Genomic DNA, 18,166 nt, shown 5'->3' with positions numbered 1-18,166 from the left:
TTTACTACGCATTTTGTTGGAGGTTAGGGGGTGTATAATTAGATATTAAAAAAAAACCCGGGATTCTGACTGACCTGGGAAATACTTTAAAAATTACTTTAGCTTCAGATCTAGCAAAAACAGTTGGCACAGTGGTTGGTAAACTGGCAGAAGAAAGACTGACTTGATATTTTTTGGTAATGGGTTTAACTCTTCTGTCACTCTTAATTAATTTCTCAAACTCACACATCTGATATATTGAATGGTTATTTTGTTACTATATTAAGGTTTGAATCACTTCCACTTTGCAGTGGATGGATGTAGCCTATATGAAAATGCAGACACCACCAGGCTGCTGTCATGTAATGTGATATGAAAGTCTCCCTCTCGTTCCATTCTCCTATTCCTTTTTCTACATGTCAAGGGACAATTTGGGAATATCCCCCGCAGCAGGTCTCATGATAAAGTGATGCAACAGCCAGAGCATGACTGACACGTCGTATTCCTTGGCTGGTGTACGGAGCTGTAATTCCTCTTGCGCTGCACAGAGATGGAAGCAATCAGCAGGTTCTGACACAGCAGTGAAGAACCAGAGAGAAGCTGCATGGCTGAGCTGCAATTTGAATTGAAATGCTAGTCCTGTAACAAAAAAAAGTGGAGTGTGGGCTAATGGAGGGGTGAAAACAGGTGTAGCCCAGCCACATTTTAAACCTTTCTCTTGATATTCCCATATTTCAGCAGTAGGTGTTTTGGAGGCAAATACTTTTCCATTATAACTCACTTCTCTGATCTATTGGTGACCTTCCACTGTCTTCATATATTAAGAACCTTAAGAACTATTAGGTTCCAAAGTTGTATGAAACATATTTTTTAAGTAGCAGGAGAGCTGTAAGCATTTTTCTTTGTCTAGCACTTCCTCAGTCTTGCTCCTGGTATGCATTGGACATGTTTTGTCTTAGGTCCCAGTTCTACAGTCCAGGTGTGTGCTGAGTTATGCTTATTTTCACATGTAATAACACCCATACCCCCAGATCACTTAACCCTAAGTTTATAATATTTTCCTTAGCTTCAGAATCAAGGCCTGAAACTTTAAAGGCTAATGGTGAAACCTCTGCTATTTCAACACGTATCAAGAAATGGCAGTAGCTAAGAATCTTTGAGTTTATTCTTTGTGTTATCAATTTATTTAATAATAAAATGATGCTTTGAATTAAGTAACTTAACTATTTTCCATTATAAAGGCACAATACCAATGTCTTAAGGATAACAAATTTATTTGTTTTCTTACAATAGCCGTGTTGGCTGTTTTTCAACAGAGTCTTCATCTAGTAGCCAAGTGGCTAGGAACCTTGGAAAAACTCCTTGAGCAATACAGTGAAGAAAGTCATCCTGATTTCCATGTCTTTATTAGTGCTGAACCAGCTCCAACCCAGAAAAGCATATCATTCCTCCAGGAATACTAGAAAACTCAATTAAAATTACCAGTGAACCTCCTATAGGGATGCTGGCTGATTTACATGCCGCTTTCTACAGGTAAAAGCAAGATGTACCTTTTTTTTTTTTCATTTGTTTTAATTACTCCTTCCCCTGTGGGGAGAAGTGGTAACGTTGATGACCACTTTGTAGGAGACCAGAACTTTGGGATCTTTGTGCTTCCAAACTAACCTGACAGCTGCAGGGTGCCAGCCCTCTGTGCCCTGCGCTGCCTCCGTGTTTCTCATCAATTTTGAGCAGGAGGAAAGGTGTGACAATAATGCGTACATTTGTATTATTCGATATAGATATGCGTAGGTATGCTTAGAGAGATAGAAAGAAGTGCATTTATCACACCAGCTTTACCCAGTGGTGCAGTCTTATGAAAAAACCTTTCCATGCTCTGAAGTCAGCGCTCTTTCATTCAATGGTACTCACTAACTTTGCTCAGCTTGAAATTTGGTTTGACCATGTCCATTCTACCACAGAGTGGATTTATGTACCCAGATGTTCAGGCAATGGCTCAGTGTCTTGTGTATGAATTCCTGTAGTTTGCATAAAGAAAGGAATTCATGAGCAAGGGTGACGCGCTGTTTGTTGTTTTGTCTTTTGCTCTTTCCCTGCATGACGTTCTGCAGAGCTGCTTGATGGGTGGGGAGAAGTAGTAAGAGAAAGATGATGTGAGAATGTGGAGGGCAGGGGTGTCACTGGACGTGTGTAGCCTCCTTCCCTCCGGGTCCCTGGTTATCCCTGTCTGTTACCCTGAGGAACCTGTGGGCAGATCTTGAAGCTCGGTGCAAGTCAGCTTCCCTGCAGTGGTGAAAGCGCTGGACCAGCAAGCTTATTCATGTCAGCAAAGCAGACCATGATAAAGGCAACCATAACTGTACACTTAGCCTTCCAGCAATCTATTAACATGTATTTATTTGAGCACAGGACACATGAAGGCAGAGCTTGGATGTGAAAATGGTAAGAATTTCTTTTAAAGGGAACTCTGCTCACCAATGCCTAGAAAAAAAAAGAGCCGTGCGCTAAAAGAGCTGTGTCAAAGCTACCTTGGCTACAAATGGATTGATTTTGATAGTGTGAGGTGATTTGGAAAAATACTCCTGAGAAAGGAAGAATGGCTGTGGTTTTGTAGCTAAACAGACAACAACTAATGCAGCAATTTTTTTCTTTTTTTTATAACTTATTATAATAATATTTTTAATTGAAAGCTGAAAAAGCTAGGAAAAGTTTTTTTAATAAAGGCAATTCATATGCATTGTTGTCCCACTTCAGGCTGTGTTCAGTTCAAGAAATATATATATGTATGTATTTTAATTAGCTAATTTTTAAGCTTGATGCTTTAGAAAACTCTCTTTTCTCCCCCATTATTTTGAGCCATGGGTGTTTGTGGCTTACTAAAAATTCCTGTCCAGACATTGTCTTTAATATGTTTCTGGTTAAGGTATTTTAATTTGGGGGGGGGGGAGAATTGTAATAAGAAAATCAAACTATGCCTAATCCAGGTGGAATATATTTCATGTTTTGTGCTTTTCTTCAGGATAGAAGCTTGTGTTGTATTTTTCATGGTTAAGCTCAGGATTCTCACTTAAGGAGGGGGCTTTGTCAGACATAAAATCCTTCACCTTTGCTCAGATTTTGCTACCCGTTGTTCAGTTCAGGTTGACCTATTTCCTTTTGACAGCCAAGACTTTATCTCTCTGAAGTTCCTTCCACACATCTATGTTTTTATGGGTATCAAAAGTAATTTTATGTCAATTACTTCTTAAACTAAAAGATAGGATATAGAAAAATGTTAGAGAACTAAGAATGAATTTCTGCAAGTTTTCTAGGCAAATGACAAATAGTTTGTCTCAGTAATTTAAAAAACAGCTGAAGCCCTGTGCAGAATCTCATCTTGCTGAGATTCTCTACTAACTCTATAAACACAGGAGGCAACAAAAAAATGAAATTATTAAAATTCAATTTCAAACATGGCTTTTTGGGAAACTGTAAAATTTGAAGGAATAGTATGCTTTTTAATAAATGTTATACTGACAAATTTCGTACTTGGGATAAAGTCTATGGATGATTTACGCTAAGAAACTGTAGCAGTTATCTGAGTAATATAGAGTTCTAGAGTTCTATTTTTATTGGTTTCAGTAGCACAACAGTTCTCCTTTCCTAAGGGACATTTGGACATAAAAAGGTAACCACCAACAATTTTGCATCTGGAAATTACTGCAGAAAGTACTGCCTAGTAGACTCTGATCACTAAGAAACCTGTTTCTCACTCTCCTTCAAACTCCAGGCTTGCGAGTGCTCCCTTTCAGCAGCTGAGACAGGCACAGCTATCGATAACACTGCCGGCTGCTAACTCGATAAACGTATTCCTTTTTTCTTTGGCAGGATACCCTTGAACTGCGTACCAGAGATGTGGAATTTAAAAGCATCCTTTTTTCTTTTGTGCTATTTTCACACTTGCATTGCTGGGAGACTGAAGTTTGGCCCTCAGGGCTGGAATGGAAGGTACCCGTTCAGTGCTAGAGATCTCGCCATCTGCGTCACTGTCCTCGGCAACAATTTAGAGACCCCTACAAAGGTAAGAAGTAGTGGTCAGGTAACCACACACCAAGGTCGTTTCCACTCAATCAGCTGTATATACTGAATGAGGGGGGACACAGTTCTTTCTCTGAAGCTGTTATTTAAGTAGCTGGCACGATAAGATGCTCTTGCTGAATATGGAAATAAACCAGATCAAAGGTGGTGGGGGACAGGGGTGTGGTGTGGTCTTTTTTCTGGCGGTGGATGCTTGAACTTTGTAATATAGGTCAAACCAGTTCCACATCACTAGCTAAGGGGGAAAAAAATGCCCTTCATTATGTTAACAAAAACAGTGGTTTACATGTGCATATATGCCAAATTCATTAGGCAGGTAATGAAGCATTTGCACAAATGTAATTACATACAGCAATTCTGACAGTTCATAACACTGCATTAATAATCACTACAATTAGTTCTGATGATGGAAGCAATTTACAGCACGTCACATGTATAAATAATGGTGCATTTCCTGCATGTGTCATTATTATGTATTAAGGATGCCACCTTGTTGTGACTTTCTCAGTAATGTTCCCCTTGAGTCAAAGTTAAGGGTAGATGAGTGATTTTATTTCTGAGCTACAGCATATTTCACACTTGTATAGTTTAAATACTCAGTTGAGGTTATTTATGTAAGTTCTCTATATGAAATGCCTAAATAAAAGCAATAGTTATTTATTACTGAATGATATAGGATAGTACTGAACAGGTCATCTCATTTAGTAATTTAAAGAAATTTAATAGTTATTTATTACTGAATGATGTAGGATAGTACTGAACAGGTCATCTCATTTAGTAATTTAAAGAAATTTAAGAGATACTTACAAAGAAAAAAAGAGAGGGAAATATCACCCCTTGATGATATGGTTTTCTCCATATCTCCCAACTTGTATTTAGTCTTAGAAATTAATTCTTCTTTTTTCTTTTTACCCCTACTGACCTTTATTTAGCTAATAGGACATGAAACTGTTTTTCCTTTCTGTGGTACTTGGTGTCATAGTGAAATAATTGCTTAATTTTATAGTGATGATTTAATAATACTTCCCATTTAGAAAAAAAGTCTATAAAAACAGCTTATTCCAACCCTTAGTTTTCTTTGCTAATAAATCTTGCTGCTTTAAGCTCTGTTTTTTTGAAACCACAATTCATAAGCTGAATAATTAATTTTGCTAATTAATGAGAGGGAGGATTGTGATGGCAGGGAGGACTAGAAAGGTCTGTAAGAGCAAGAATTGTTTCTTCTCTCCTCTTGGTAATACTGCTTATTGGCCATTCTTGTATTGGTTAGTGATTCCTTACCCTGTGGGTTTATAAGCGTTTTTTTAACATAGATCCTGGAGAGAAAAAAGAGAAAATGTTTTTTTTAAAATGTGACTTTGTATGTATATATACATGTATATGACTTTGCGCGCGTGTGTGTACCTATATATATATGTATTAAAAAATCTCCCAATTGACTATCCTTTGGGGACGACTTTGTTTAAGACAACTAGGGAATGACTACAAAGCATAAACTGGGAACCTTGAGCTAGCCCTTCAGCTAGTGGAAATTTCCCTAACTCCATCATCACTTGTACCAGTTTATGGTGCTTCCCTGTGAATTTTTAAACATCTTGCATCTCAGTTTGACTTAATCCATTTTCCTTTTGCTAAGACAAACTCCACCACACTAACCTGTGATAGTTGAGGTCTCCTCAGGTGAAGTACAAGATGCCTGATCCTGTCTCATTGTCCCGCTCTTCCCCTCTGCCTTCTGATCCCCATATGCATGTTCATGGAATTGTTGTTCGATGTTCTGAGGGGGATGTGGACTCCGTCCTTGCCATATCCATCCACTGAGCAACGGCTCAGTGGTTTTTTGAGTACAGCAGACCAGTTTTCTTTAGTGCAATGGCAATTATGCAAACCTGACAGCCCAAAATATTTCTAATGCAAACCCCTCTGTTTTCTCGCACTAGCAAAAATGTCCCTTTTATATCACAAGCTTTGATTATCCCACTGTAATCAGTGCCCCAGAAGTATGCAGCTGAATGAGCTTGTACTGAGTTAGAATATTGATATACTCTTCTAAAAGACAAAGGAAAAAGCCATTTCTTGAGATAAATGTATATGAAATTAGAAAAACATTAAATGTGTTTCTGTTGCCGGCAAAGAGAAAAGCAGGTTTATTCTAACTGCAAGAACATTTCATTCTAAATCCAAGTTGTTGGCATTTTTCACAGGGATTCTCTCTTCAGGCTTCTCCTCACCAGCATGCAGCATTGCGTATTATATTCCAGTGGCCTTTTTTTTTTTTTCTTTTTTTTTTTCATTCTCTTCAAACCAGTTTAAAAGAAAGATGGATTAGCGTTTCACATATTCAAATTGAAATAAACTTGTAGCAAGCAGGCTGGAATAGCTGCAGCTCTTTTACTTGTTCTGTTCTGTCACATCACGCAATATTTAAAGCCTATAATTAAGTTTTTACTTGAACTGTTGGGAGGCAAATACTGCCCCCAAAGTGGTAAAGGTTCCTGTCTGGGAAGGCTTCATCACAAACTGGCATATTTTGCAAACCAAAGGGTTGCAAAAAGAAGCTTCAAACTCTGTGAAGCAAAATAAAAGAGAAAGACAGTAGTTGCTTGAATAAAATGTGTTACCACTGTTAATCACATGCTATAACAGTGGCATTATGACTAGAGTTCTACAATAAACATAATGCTTACGTGATGTGGTAGTAATGGGATTAATATTAATTCAATTTTTACCAAAGTTCTTGAATACATCCCAAATTCAAATAATGTAGAATTTCAGTTAGTGAGTGTTTCCTAGTGAGGAGCTATAAAAGACTGCAATCAGATACAAGTTTTTTATTTTTCCTCTAAGAAAGGCACAGTAGGTTACCTTCCTATCACTCATGAGGATTATGTTTTTAAAGATCTGTATGGGAAAATACATGTGCTCGTTAATGAGTTATGTTCTTTTATATCATGCGGTGTTTTGAAAATGTACTTTTCTCTTAAAACGTTTTCATAAGGGGTAAGGTAGAAAACATGACATAAGGCTCCGATGATACAATTTTACACCGTTACTAAATTTTAGTCAGAAACTTGATACTTTTACTCAGATATTTATAGATGTCTCTCACTGGATTGAAATAAAAGAAATCTGTGTCTCAATGTAGTTATTTGCTAAACAAAGAAAACCAGCAATGCGAATATATAACCATGAAGCTTTCTGAAAGGAAGTATTTGAATTTCTTTTGTTTCTCGTAATAGCATTTATTCTGAGCAGCTTTGGTTTGTCCCTTAGAAAGCTGACTTGTTTTATTCAGTGGTGCATTCTGTTCCCTTGGGTAGGTTCCATGGGAAGACTTGCATTACCTCTTTGGTGAGATCACGTACGGTGGCCACATCACTGATGCCTGGGACCGCAGTCTCTGCTGTATATATCTGCAAGAATTCATCAGCCCACCTGTGGTAAGAACTTTCATATGCCTAAAGCTCTTGAACGTGTTCAACCTAAGAGAAACTCATCTTTCAGAAGTGGAGCCCTGTGGAGAAGACCACAAGCTTTCTTGTCTATGCGGCCCCACCTGTAGCAGGGTCTTGTCTGGCTGTGGTGGAATAAATTCTCCAACTTGTAATGAGTACAATAATTCATCATGAGCAGATTTTGTCTGCAAGGATTTGTGACTTGGCATATTGCTTGTTTAAATGCTTTTGCAAGCACCCTTACTTGGCAACTTGAATTCAGTGTTTTGTAACACTGCTTGTATAGCCAGCTTAATGACATTAGGGGATAATACACAGAGGTTTCCATTTTCCTAATAAAACTGTTCTTTTCTAAGGTGCTGCTATTTAGAAAGGTCTGGGTCGGCATAGGAAAGTATCTTTTATGGAGCTGCACTTTAACCAACTTAACTTGATAGACTCACCAGTTACAGTAGTCCACGGTGGCACTAACCTCAAAACTTACGTTTACTGTTTGTGTTTTCTTCCTCGGAAAAATAACAGCATGGAAATGTTATGCATTTCCTTGCATTTTCCTGTTTCCAAAATAGGGAAAATGGTTTGTAAGACTGTTTCTCATTTTCCACAACCCTCTCACATATCTGTTTTTGTAGCTTTGTCAGATTATCACCAGCTGATATATACTGAATTACTCTAATTTCACTATTGAGTTTTGGTCCTGGACAGCAGTGTATGTGGAGCATCCATGAGTCCAAGGTGCAAGGTTGCTTCTAATCATAAACAAATGTTAGAATTTTTGAGGATACAAAAATAAAATGTTGCTTTAACTTTAGTTCTAAAAAGTCTCGCATGGTAACCACTTTAATCTATACTCATATACATGCATTTATATAAAATGTGTATGTATATATGGGGGGGCTGTATATATATATAAAAATAAAAAAAAAAACAACTGGCTGCTTCTTCCAAGCTGCTGAACTAGTCACTTCAGAGAACTGATTGTACACAATTTGCTAAAAACAGCCAAGAGATTTTTCAAGTGCCCTTTCCAGACTTGTTATTTTTCATTGTCCAAAGGTAAAAAGCTTATTTGAGAGGGGAAAAAAAAAAAAAGAAAATTAGCATGTTACTTGTGAGCAGGCCATTTGCGGAGCCTGGCTAACTTGGGGAAAGTGCACTTTTCACCCTCGGCGATGCGGCTGAAGCCTGCCTTTCGGTTGTGAGCGAGATGAGCTTGCTGGTGTCTCCTCGGTCCCTAACGAGTGGGTTTCCATATGTCAAAGAGCCACACTCAGATGAAGGCAATTGGAAGTAACTGCTCAGAAGAAGATGCCCAAGAGTAAGTTGCCATGGAGATGGAAAGGCTAAACACCACTGTACTCCTGACCTCGGCAGAGGCCGATTTCTCCAAATGACAGCTGAGGTCGCAGGGGCATGGTGGGAAGCTCATCCTGCTGGCTCTGGCTCTGCCTCTAGCCTATGGATAAGTAAAGAATTACTGCTTCCAGTTTAGGCAGTCCATTAACCTTCACAAGCCTGAACTTTCATTCAAATAATTGTAAAATAAGTATAGGTGGTGAAACCTGAGCAGAATCACTGCTATTTGTATGGCCTTTGGAAAGTTTAGGGACCCAACCCCGAGCGTGGATCCACTAGTATTTTAAACAGTGAGATATCTTTCCGAGCTTTTTGCCGTAATTGGAAAATGTTAGAGCCCCGAATTACCAGCAAAACCAGAGAATCAGTCATTGACTGGCAGCCAAATGAATGCAAACAGGATGGCAATGCCTTTCATCAGTGCTGGCGCTTTGTGTTCACTGGGGAGATTACCTTCTCTTTTACCTGTTTGCATTACTGATGAGTTATTTTAGCTATAAATTCATTCCATGAGGTGTGTTAGAATAAACCACTATAGGTCAGCTTTCCTATACCTCACCTGGGATCTATCGTAAGGACAGAAGGACGGTGAGTTCCCACTATGAAGCCCCGTAACCTGCAGCCTCTCTGCGCATGACTCTCAGGAATACGGTAAAACCCGATTTAAGTGCCAGCAGAGAGATGGGTAAGTACAGATGGTCTGACAGAATTGATCCTCCACTCAAGATGAATAACAGGGCTTTTTTCAAAACCTCAGCACTACTTCAAAGTGGCGTCTTAAGACATAGCTTATTGTGGGTGAGGTTAGTGGTGCAGGTTCAGGCGCAGGTAAATGGCTGGTTGCAGAACCAAAATGACTTCAGAAATAAGTGCTTACTGGTGTTATTGTGAACAGCAGCTTGTTGTTGACTGTTGTAAATGCCAAAAGCTGTTAAATTTTATTGTGATTTTGTGGAGTGGACCCTGCATTAGGAAGAAATAGCTCCTGTGAAAAGTAACACTTAGAGCCAGAAATATTTTTCAGCAAAAACAACTTGCAAGTCTGGTTTAAATCCCAGACAGCTTTATGACAACAAGTTCAGAGTAACTCTTTGAATCCAGTGAAGTCCTTACAGCACAGGAGCTGGGGGAGCCTGGAAAATAAATGTGATGGTTGCTACAGCTTTTATTCTGTCCTATCATGAGTAGGAGGGCAGCCCACTGAGAGTACATCTCACCAAAGCCCTCTGTCTACCTACTTAATTCTTGACTTGCTCCACAGTCCTCAGTCTTACCTTTAACATGCTGACAGGGATAGGGCCTGCCTGTTCTATAGGAACGGTGCAGTTAATAGTATTCAGTTCAATACTAAGCTGATTGATTGAGACCTTAACTTTTTCTGCTGTGAAAATTATCGCCAGGTCTCCCTGTGACCTCTTTAAGGTTATTATGAGCGCAGTGTGTTTGTGCAAAACCCCTAAATAATGACACACTAAATAGAATTAATGTTGTGGCTCATGTATTAGGATTGGGGTTCAGGTGACTTGAGGCTCCAGTCCTGCCTCTCCCACAGGCGTCCTGTGTGATTCTGTCCTGTGTATCTCAGACTTTCATCTGCAAAATGGCATAATAATCTTTGCTTGTCTGCTGAGGGGATGCAGAAATTCAGTACTTAAAATACACTCGCCTCAGTAGTGACAGTCCTTAAAATAAACTCAGAGCATCCTCATGAAGGAAGCAGCAACAGTATTTCAATACTGCAGAAAATGGGAATGTCAGAAAAGTGTGCAAGTGGTAACTGTGCTAAAAATAGTTTGGTAACCCTGTACCACTGTATCAGAACTTATAGATGTCATATTCATAGACTCCGCACAAATTTCTGAAACTTTGTAGATGCAGAAGAATATTTTGAGAACTGATGACAGCATTATCAATAACATTATTGATTCTTTTACTGAATCTTAAAGGGCACCAGGTTTCTTGGCCCCACCAAATTTGGATTATGCTGGATACCATAAATACATAGATGAAACGCTTCCATCTGAAAGCCCTGTACTATATGGACTGTACCCCAATGCTGAGATGGGATACTTGACAACAACGTCAGATAATCTCTTCAAAACTCTTTTGGAAACGCAACCCATGAATTCATTCGTAGAAGAGGGATCAGGCCAGTCTGCAGAGGAAAAGGTAAAGTTCTTCATCTGGTGCATATTCAGTGCTGTTAATGACATGTGGAGCACACATCTGACTGTTATTTCAGCAAGAGACTTCACTTCTAGGAAAAAAAAGATGCATCACATTAGCAAAGATCAGCTGAGTGTTAATAGCAGTGATGATAATGTGCTAGCCTGTGCAATGTAATGCACTAGGGAGGAATTTGGACCAGAAGAACATGTAACCTGTTATGCAGACCATTTCTTTTTCACCTTTGAATTTAACGTGGGGTAGGAAACAAGGTATGAATCTTTGTGTGCTTTTATAAACAAGTTCAGCAACACTAACTTAAAAAAGTTGCGGTTGGTTGAGCTGGTGAGTCTAGTCTTCACCCCTGTGCTTTGTTCCCATCTCCTGCATGATAAATCCCCTTTGGGTAGCTTCCCTGCTCCTTCCCACTTGTGCCGAGAGTACAAAGTCCCTCCCAGCCCGCGGTCCTGGCTTCCTTCTGCCACATTCACAGCACAGCCTAGCAGTGATGTGTAAGGTCTCCACGCCGGGAAGAGCAGCCCAAGCACAGTGCTCTCCCACCGCTGCCCTTCCTGGGCCCTTGATCTGAGCAGGAGCCACGTGCCTGCTCCAAGAGACTTCCCTTGCAGGCAGTGGCTGAGGAGGTTTTCAGGGCTTTTTAGTTTTCTGGTAGTCTGAAGAGGTGAAATCTGGGTGAGGAGGCTGCCTGACCACCTCTTAGCCTCAGCACCTCTCTTGTACCAAATCTGGAGTTTAGCAGAACAATAACATTAATACCTATAAGCTCTCAGATGCTGGGCTGAAGGGACCAACCCTAATACAACGATAAGCTTTGTCACTTAATACGGAGTTAACTGGGGCACTGTAGTTCTGTTCATAGTCAAGACATTTCAGACACCCAGGTATCTCAGTACAGCCAAACTGATTCCAGAAGAAGGTAAAAGACTGGGTTTTAAGCATGGAACAGCACTGGTGCTGTGCTTAATAGATTAAATGAATAAAGGATGAGCAGCAAAGGAAAATGTAATCAGAAATCTCAGCTAGTTCTGTTATCAGACCCTGCTGTCTTCTGCACCTTCCTTTCTGAGTGTAGACCTGAGAAACTATGTCCAGGTTCCCCAAAACCTGGCATATTGTGAGACTGAGCCTTCAGCTTCTCATCCTTACCAGAGTTAATTAATTTCCCCCATGACTATCACTCTTGTTCTGCAACTCTCCATCCCTTTCTTTACTCCCTTGTTTTCCTCTGGGCACTCTTTTTTTTTTTTTTTTTTTTTTTTATCACCATCAGATCATGGAGATTTTGCAGGAGGGAATGTGACATCTCTGCATGCAAGTAGCCAAACAACACTTCATTTCCCGGGGGGAGCTTGTGCTTTTCACGTTCGGTTCCCATCCACTTTAGGGAGTGTGGACAATTATATATGGCATTCATCATTAATTCTGCCAAAGCTAGGGCTGAAATGGAGACTGAGCTGTATTAATGTTGTGGTTTCAGTTCCTGCTCATTTAGTACTGTTATGAATTGTTCTTCATTTATGTTCTGTCTGAGTTCCAGAGCAGGCCTGCGGGGAGGTAGAGAGGCTCTTTTGGGGGGGTGAGATGTGTGTGCCTGTGCTGTATTTTACCTAATGCCTGAGACAGTAAGGACTGTGGGTGGTGGAGGGGGCAATGGAAGCTATAGGTACTACAGAAGTACAAACTACTAATAACGTTTGATTAAAAATGAAGGCAATCTCAGGGTACATCCTTGTAACAGCAGTCTTCCCAAGCCCAGGGGCGATTCATTGCTCAGCTTTGGGGGTCAATGTTACTTGAAAACATAAAGCTAAATAGAAGCTTCTAAGTGTTAACTGGTTTGCAGTCATTTCTCTCAATACTGTTGCCAAAGACACAGCAAAGGTGGGGGAGGATCTCTGGTTTTAATCTGCCTAAGAAAATGCAATGTTTACGCTCTCCTGGAGAAGAAATCAGACTTGAAAGTAGAAGAGTCAAAAGAGTTGATTGCAGTGATTTCTAATGGCTCTGCTTGTATTGACCTGGACAGACGAAGAATGTCCTGGATGATATTCTGGAGATGCTTCCCGAGGAGTTTAACGTGGCAGAAATCATGCAGAACACTACTGCCTGGAGCCCCTGTGCCCTTGTTTGCCCTCAAGAGTGTGAAAGCATGAACCTCCTCCTTTCAGAGATCCATAGGTCTCTTAAATAGCTGAACCTCGGTCTGAAGGCAAGTGACTTTTTTATTAACAGTACTGTTGCTATTCTATGTATTTGGGGGCTTTTTGTTCCTTTTTTGGAAATGAAAGAATAGCTATTCTTTATGATGCCAGTATGCTTCTAATTTTTCTCCAAACAAAGGGGGAGTTGACGTTCTCTCCTCACGTGCAAGTGCTGCAGTCCGCACTCTTCTATGATGCTGTGCCAGACACATGGACTAGACTAGCCTATCTATTCACATACAGCTTTGCCCACTGGCAAGTACCCTACAGTAACACGGTTTAGCTACTATGCACAGAGCTATCCTAGTGATCTAAAACCAGCAGCTTTGGTCCATTTATTTTTTTGTCCAAAATTTGTCCTAATCCAAGTCAGTTTTACTTTGAAGCAAGTTTTGCAGAAATGCTAAGCACTTTGCTAAAGTGAGGGCTCCGTCACCTCCCTTTGTCACAAGTGCTAGGGGTGTTCAACATCTTGCAGGATTCCTTTTCCCCTACCCTGCCACCAGCAATATCCACTTGCAGGTGGTTAGATATGGATAAAATAGGCAGTGATTTTGGAAATTCCTCTGATATCTCATGGCAATGTATGCTGCAGTATGCCATTATTCAGTCTCTCTGTCAGACTGTGTTGTACTTCTGATTTGTACTTTGCTCTGGCTTATTGGAAGTTTAAACGCACCACTGCAGATGGCATCAGAGAATTTGCATTTAAGCAGCCACTGACTGTTGTTACCAATTTTTGGCAGTTTCTGAAAGTGCGCTAACGTGACTAATGGTAATGTTCAGGTTTCTCCCCAAGACAAGAAGTTTTAGAGGATTGAGCATACTCACATTCTCTGTTGAGAGCAACCTGTCTCATGCTCATCACCTTCTACAACTGATTTTGGACATACCTACATCAGGAAAAGAACAAATTCCACTAAACCCATGACCTTATACTTACATAAGGATATACTTTCTGGTTACTTCAGCCATGTACTTTCTCTATAGACAAAAGGACTCTTACACTTGAAGTCTGCAATTTATTTTGTCTAAAAAAAGTAGTACATACATATTAAGGCAGAAGCTATTGCTGCTCCTCTTTTAGGGTTACTGATCTTCTCATGTGGTATGGAGAACCTGACATCTGGACAGGGGACCTTGTGCTGCCAGCAGTGGTGTGGCTTTCTGGCTTGTTCAATCCTCGGTCCTTTCCGACACGTAAGCAGTGATGGTTGTAGGGAACCAGGCATATGGTTTTGCTGCCAGACATTTATTTTTTACCATAGGTATTAGCTATGTTTGTGATGCTGTTTGGAGAGTTAAGCACAGTTTAAATAAAAAGATAAAAATCAGCCAAATATTGGAACAACCATCTCCTGAAAGCAGGGGGAACAATCCAAACTCATCTTCAGTCTATTCAGAAGTGTAAAGACAAAGCAGCTAAGGAAATAAATAAAAGCTTGAATTTCCTAGTTTAAAAAAGGTTAAGAGTGCAAGTTTTCCTACCCTTATTATTTAACCAATTCAGCGTGTGTGTCATGGTACCATTCTGGTTTCTTTGTGTAGTTGTTGCCACAGTAGGGGATGAACAATCTTCAGCAGTGTATTGATGTCTTACTTCTTGCCATGATCACAGCACATATGCATTTATTTATCCTGAAGACCACGGTGAAGCCACATGAGAGCCCAGTAACAGTGTATCTCAAATTCTGCATGGCCACCAATGGCACTGAGATAATCCTTCGCTAGCCTAGCAGAAAGGTGGCCAGGAGCTCCTCACAGGACACTTTGGCTGGGCTGCTGTCATTCCCTGGAGGAGATGGGCAGTGGGAGCCCGGGGGGTGTTTGCAGCCCAGACACTGAGGCCCCTCTCGCTGTACTTGGAAGCAGAAGGGGATGGCAGCCCGAGGGCTGGCAGGCAGCTCCTCTTCTCTCTGCTGCTCAAGTCGAGGTCCCCAACTGGTGCTCATTTTGTGCCACAGACATAGAGAAACCCCACTCTATTTTTCACTCCTTTTACTGCCATTCTCCAAGCTTTCTCTTCTGGGCACTTGTTCCTGTCAAGGGGTGGGGGGATGTAAGGACCACACAGGCTAGAACAGATGTTAGCACAGGCTTGTTCCAAAGGGGGACTCGGCTGGAGAGAAGCGGTGTCTCTGAGTGCAGACAGCAATGCAGTCTTGCTCCCCTGCTGTGGAGGGGAGGGGGTTGGTTTGGTCTGTACTGTGCAGAATGTTTTGTTTCCAAACAATTGCATTCATGCACCTTTTTTGCCTTACTTCAAATAATGGCCAAAGGAAAAAAACAAAACAAAACAAAACAAACCCAAGTCAGTTTCAGGCTTGAGCACAACTGGCCCAAGAGGGGCATGTTAACAGTTCTGACATTGAAATTACTGTCTGGATATTGAAAGTATTATTTTTTAAAGCTGTAATGCAGAGCATGGCATGCAAGAACAACTGGTCTTTGGATAAGGTGTGCTTGACTGCAGATGTTACCAAAATGACCAAAGATTATGGCCACCCACCACGGAAAGGAGCCTGTATCTGTGGACTTTTCATGGAAGGTAGGATATAAACTTACAATTGCTTGATCTCAGTAACCTAGTTCAGGGACTCTAGCTTCCTTCATTACGTAGCTAAGTTCCCTCAGGGGGTTGGACTAAAATGTTGTGATCCTATGAACAGCACTGCAGAAGTTTAGGAATGGGGGTGGATTGTGGTGTTGGGCCACTGTGACTTTAAATTTCATACCAGCTTGGTGTCCTAATCACCGACTATACTTCATGCATTTAAATAACTGTTAATGGAGCCTGAACAAGGTCTGCGTTGTAGTAAAGCAGAAGCTCTAATCTAGTTCAGGTTCAGAAGCTTAAAGACTATTCCAGAGACACTAAATTTCACCCCACTACTGATCACCTGCTGCAGAATAGGGTTAGTAGTTACCAGGTGTCGGTAACCTTGATCAAGCCATCTACATAGTTGCAGTTAAAAAAACCAACCAACCAACCAAACAAACAAACAAAAAAAAAACCACAGAAAAAGCTATTTTCAAACTCATCTTTCTCCTGTTTTTCCTTCCACCTTGGCAGAAAGTTGTCAGTTCTAAATAAACAGATCTAAAGAGCTCTGAATTTTTCATTTGCTAGGCCATAGTAGTTACAGGCCGTTGAGGGGACATACCAAGAAGCAACAAAATACTTGAAAATCCTTATATTAGCATGAGGTATAATGACACACCTAAAAGTGGGTGATGTATGACAAGAGTAGATTTTTTCATCTGGGTTTCCAAGCAGTCAATTATTGCAGTAGCTGTAATATGGTTGTAGGCTGTCCCTGAATGGAAATCATGTTCATCTTTTGAGCTGCAATCCCTCTTTTAACAACTTTCAGAGGATAAACTGTACCTTGCGCTTTTGGAATTGTATTTTCCTGAGACTGAAGCATCTATAGTTTAGGAATGACAATTAAAGCCCACAGTCAAAATGAGTTTTTAGTTTTAACTTAGAAAGGCTGTCAACTAAGTTACAGCTAATTAGAGAAAAGATGAATGACTCCAACAAGCAATTAGAGAAAGATCATCATTACTTGTACTCTTCACCAGACCTGAATATAATAAAAGGAAAGCAACTCTTTTGGAAGGGAGCTGTTACTACAGCAGGTAAGCCCTAAGGGGAGAGTCAGGGTGGGGGACTGGAGCAATGATAAGCATGTCATTTGACTGTTGCTTTTTGAAATGGTAGCCTGAATTTTTCAGAGGATTTTTTTTTTTTAAAACATCTGTCACTCAAAGGGCAATACTGTTCATTCCTTCTGTGGATATGAAGAAGGTATCGAGGAACCTTGTGAGCTGCAGTTTCTGTTTCTGTTGGTATTTGCAAATATAAACTTCCCAGTTGCTACATAAACACTCCTAAAATCCACAACAAGCATCTGCAACATTTTATATGCTAGTTTATGTTAGAAGAACACACAACAAACTTAAATCCAGCAGCTTTCAGAAAGTGCACGGCCCTTCAGCAGCACAGAACTCATCTGTCTTAAATACACTGAAGTACCTGTTTTATTCTCACTATACAAACATATGTTAAATACTCCAGTGTAGTTTTCCACCTTTTGGAATACTTGATCATAAACTAGTGGAGAATAAGGAGAAGATCTGAGCACTTGACTTTGACAGGCACATTCAAGTCATGTGCATACTCAAAAGTCCCAAGTGTAAGTAGTTTCCAGTCCCTGCTTTCAATAAAAGGGCATGCTTATGAAACCAGTAGTCCAGACCAGGCAGATACTATGTACTCATCTCCACATTCATATGAAGAGATGATGCACAACAGGCCAACAACAGTCTACACTAAATCTCTATGTTCAAATGTAGCTTTAAGTATTTAGCAATAAGCAACTGTTTAAACCCAAATTATTCTCGTCTTGTACTACAGAACACCATGTAAACTATGTGCCTACGTCTATTGCGGGTGCCAGGTGGGACATCCAGCTGGGGACCATAGATGAAGCCTGGCTCAAGGAATTGCCTCCAGCAATGCCAGGGCTATTCCAGTGAATGTCCAGTTTATAAAGTCAAAAGCAGAGGGCAAGCTTTCAACTTGAAAAGCAAGAAGGCAGCTAAATGGGTTCTGGTAGGAGTAGCTTTACTTGCGGCAGTTTAGTACTAAGCTTTCAATAGTATGTGCTGCTTTCTCAGTCTGCCCCATAGTTAAAGCAAAAGGAGATAAATATTTTTCACAGTCAGCTGGAGTAGGAGATTTGCCTCACAAAAACACAATCCTTAGCATAACACTTATGTGCTCTATACTGTTATTTCTTCATGTGTCAGTGTTGTATTCATACGTTTCTCTACATAATGATTATTGATCTCCAAGCATTCCTTCATTACATCAGCTACAGGAAAGTAAATGGGAAACATCAGCTT

The 18,166-nt window shown here is 40.3% G+C and overlaps 1 protein-coding gene across 1 annotated transcript in view; it reads left to right on the top strand.

Annotated features, from left to right (window-relative positions):
* Positions 1-18,009, top strand: part of DNAH11 (dynein axonemal heavy chain 11) — a 166,536-nt gene extending 148,527 nt beyond the window's left edge. Inside the window, 13 exon segments of the mRNA XM_041122452.1 lie at positions 1,296-1,404; positions 1,407-1,512; positions 2,999-3,026; positions 3,847-3,900; positions 3,902-4,039; positions 7,377-7,684; positions 10,814-11,036; positions 13,081-13,263; positions 13,395-13,510; positions 14,343-14,455; positions 15,666-15,801; positions 17,710-17,793; positions 17,795-18,009. Coding sequence (XP_040978386.1) covers positions 1,296-1,404; positions 1,407-1,512; positions 2,999-3,026; positions 3,847-3,900; positions 3,902-4,039; positions 7,377-7,684; positions 10,814-11,036; positions 13,081-13,263; positions 13,395-13,510; positions 14,343-14,455; positions 15,666-15,801; positions 17,710-17,793; positions 17,795-17,903 — 1,707 coding nt within the window. The 3' untranslated portion in view covers positions 17,904-18,009.
* The last annotated feature ends 157 nt before the right edge of the window (positions 18,010-18,166 follow it).

This window comes from Aquila chrysaetos, chromosome 3 (assembly GCF_900496995.4).
Source record: "Aquila chrysaetos chrysaetos chromosome 3, bAquChr1.4, whole genome shotgun sequence".
NCBI lineage: Eukaryota > Metazoa > Chordata > Aves > Accipitriformes > Accipitridae > Aquila > Aquila chrysaetos.
This window is presented reverse-complemented; position numbering and strand designations above follow the sequence as displayed.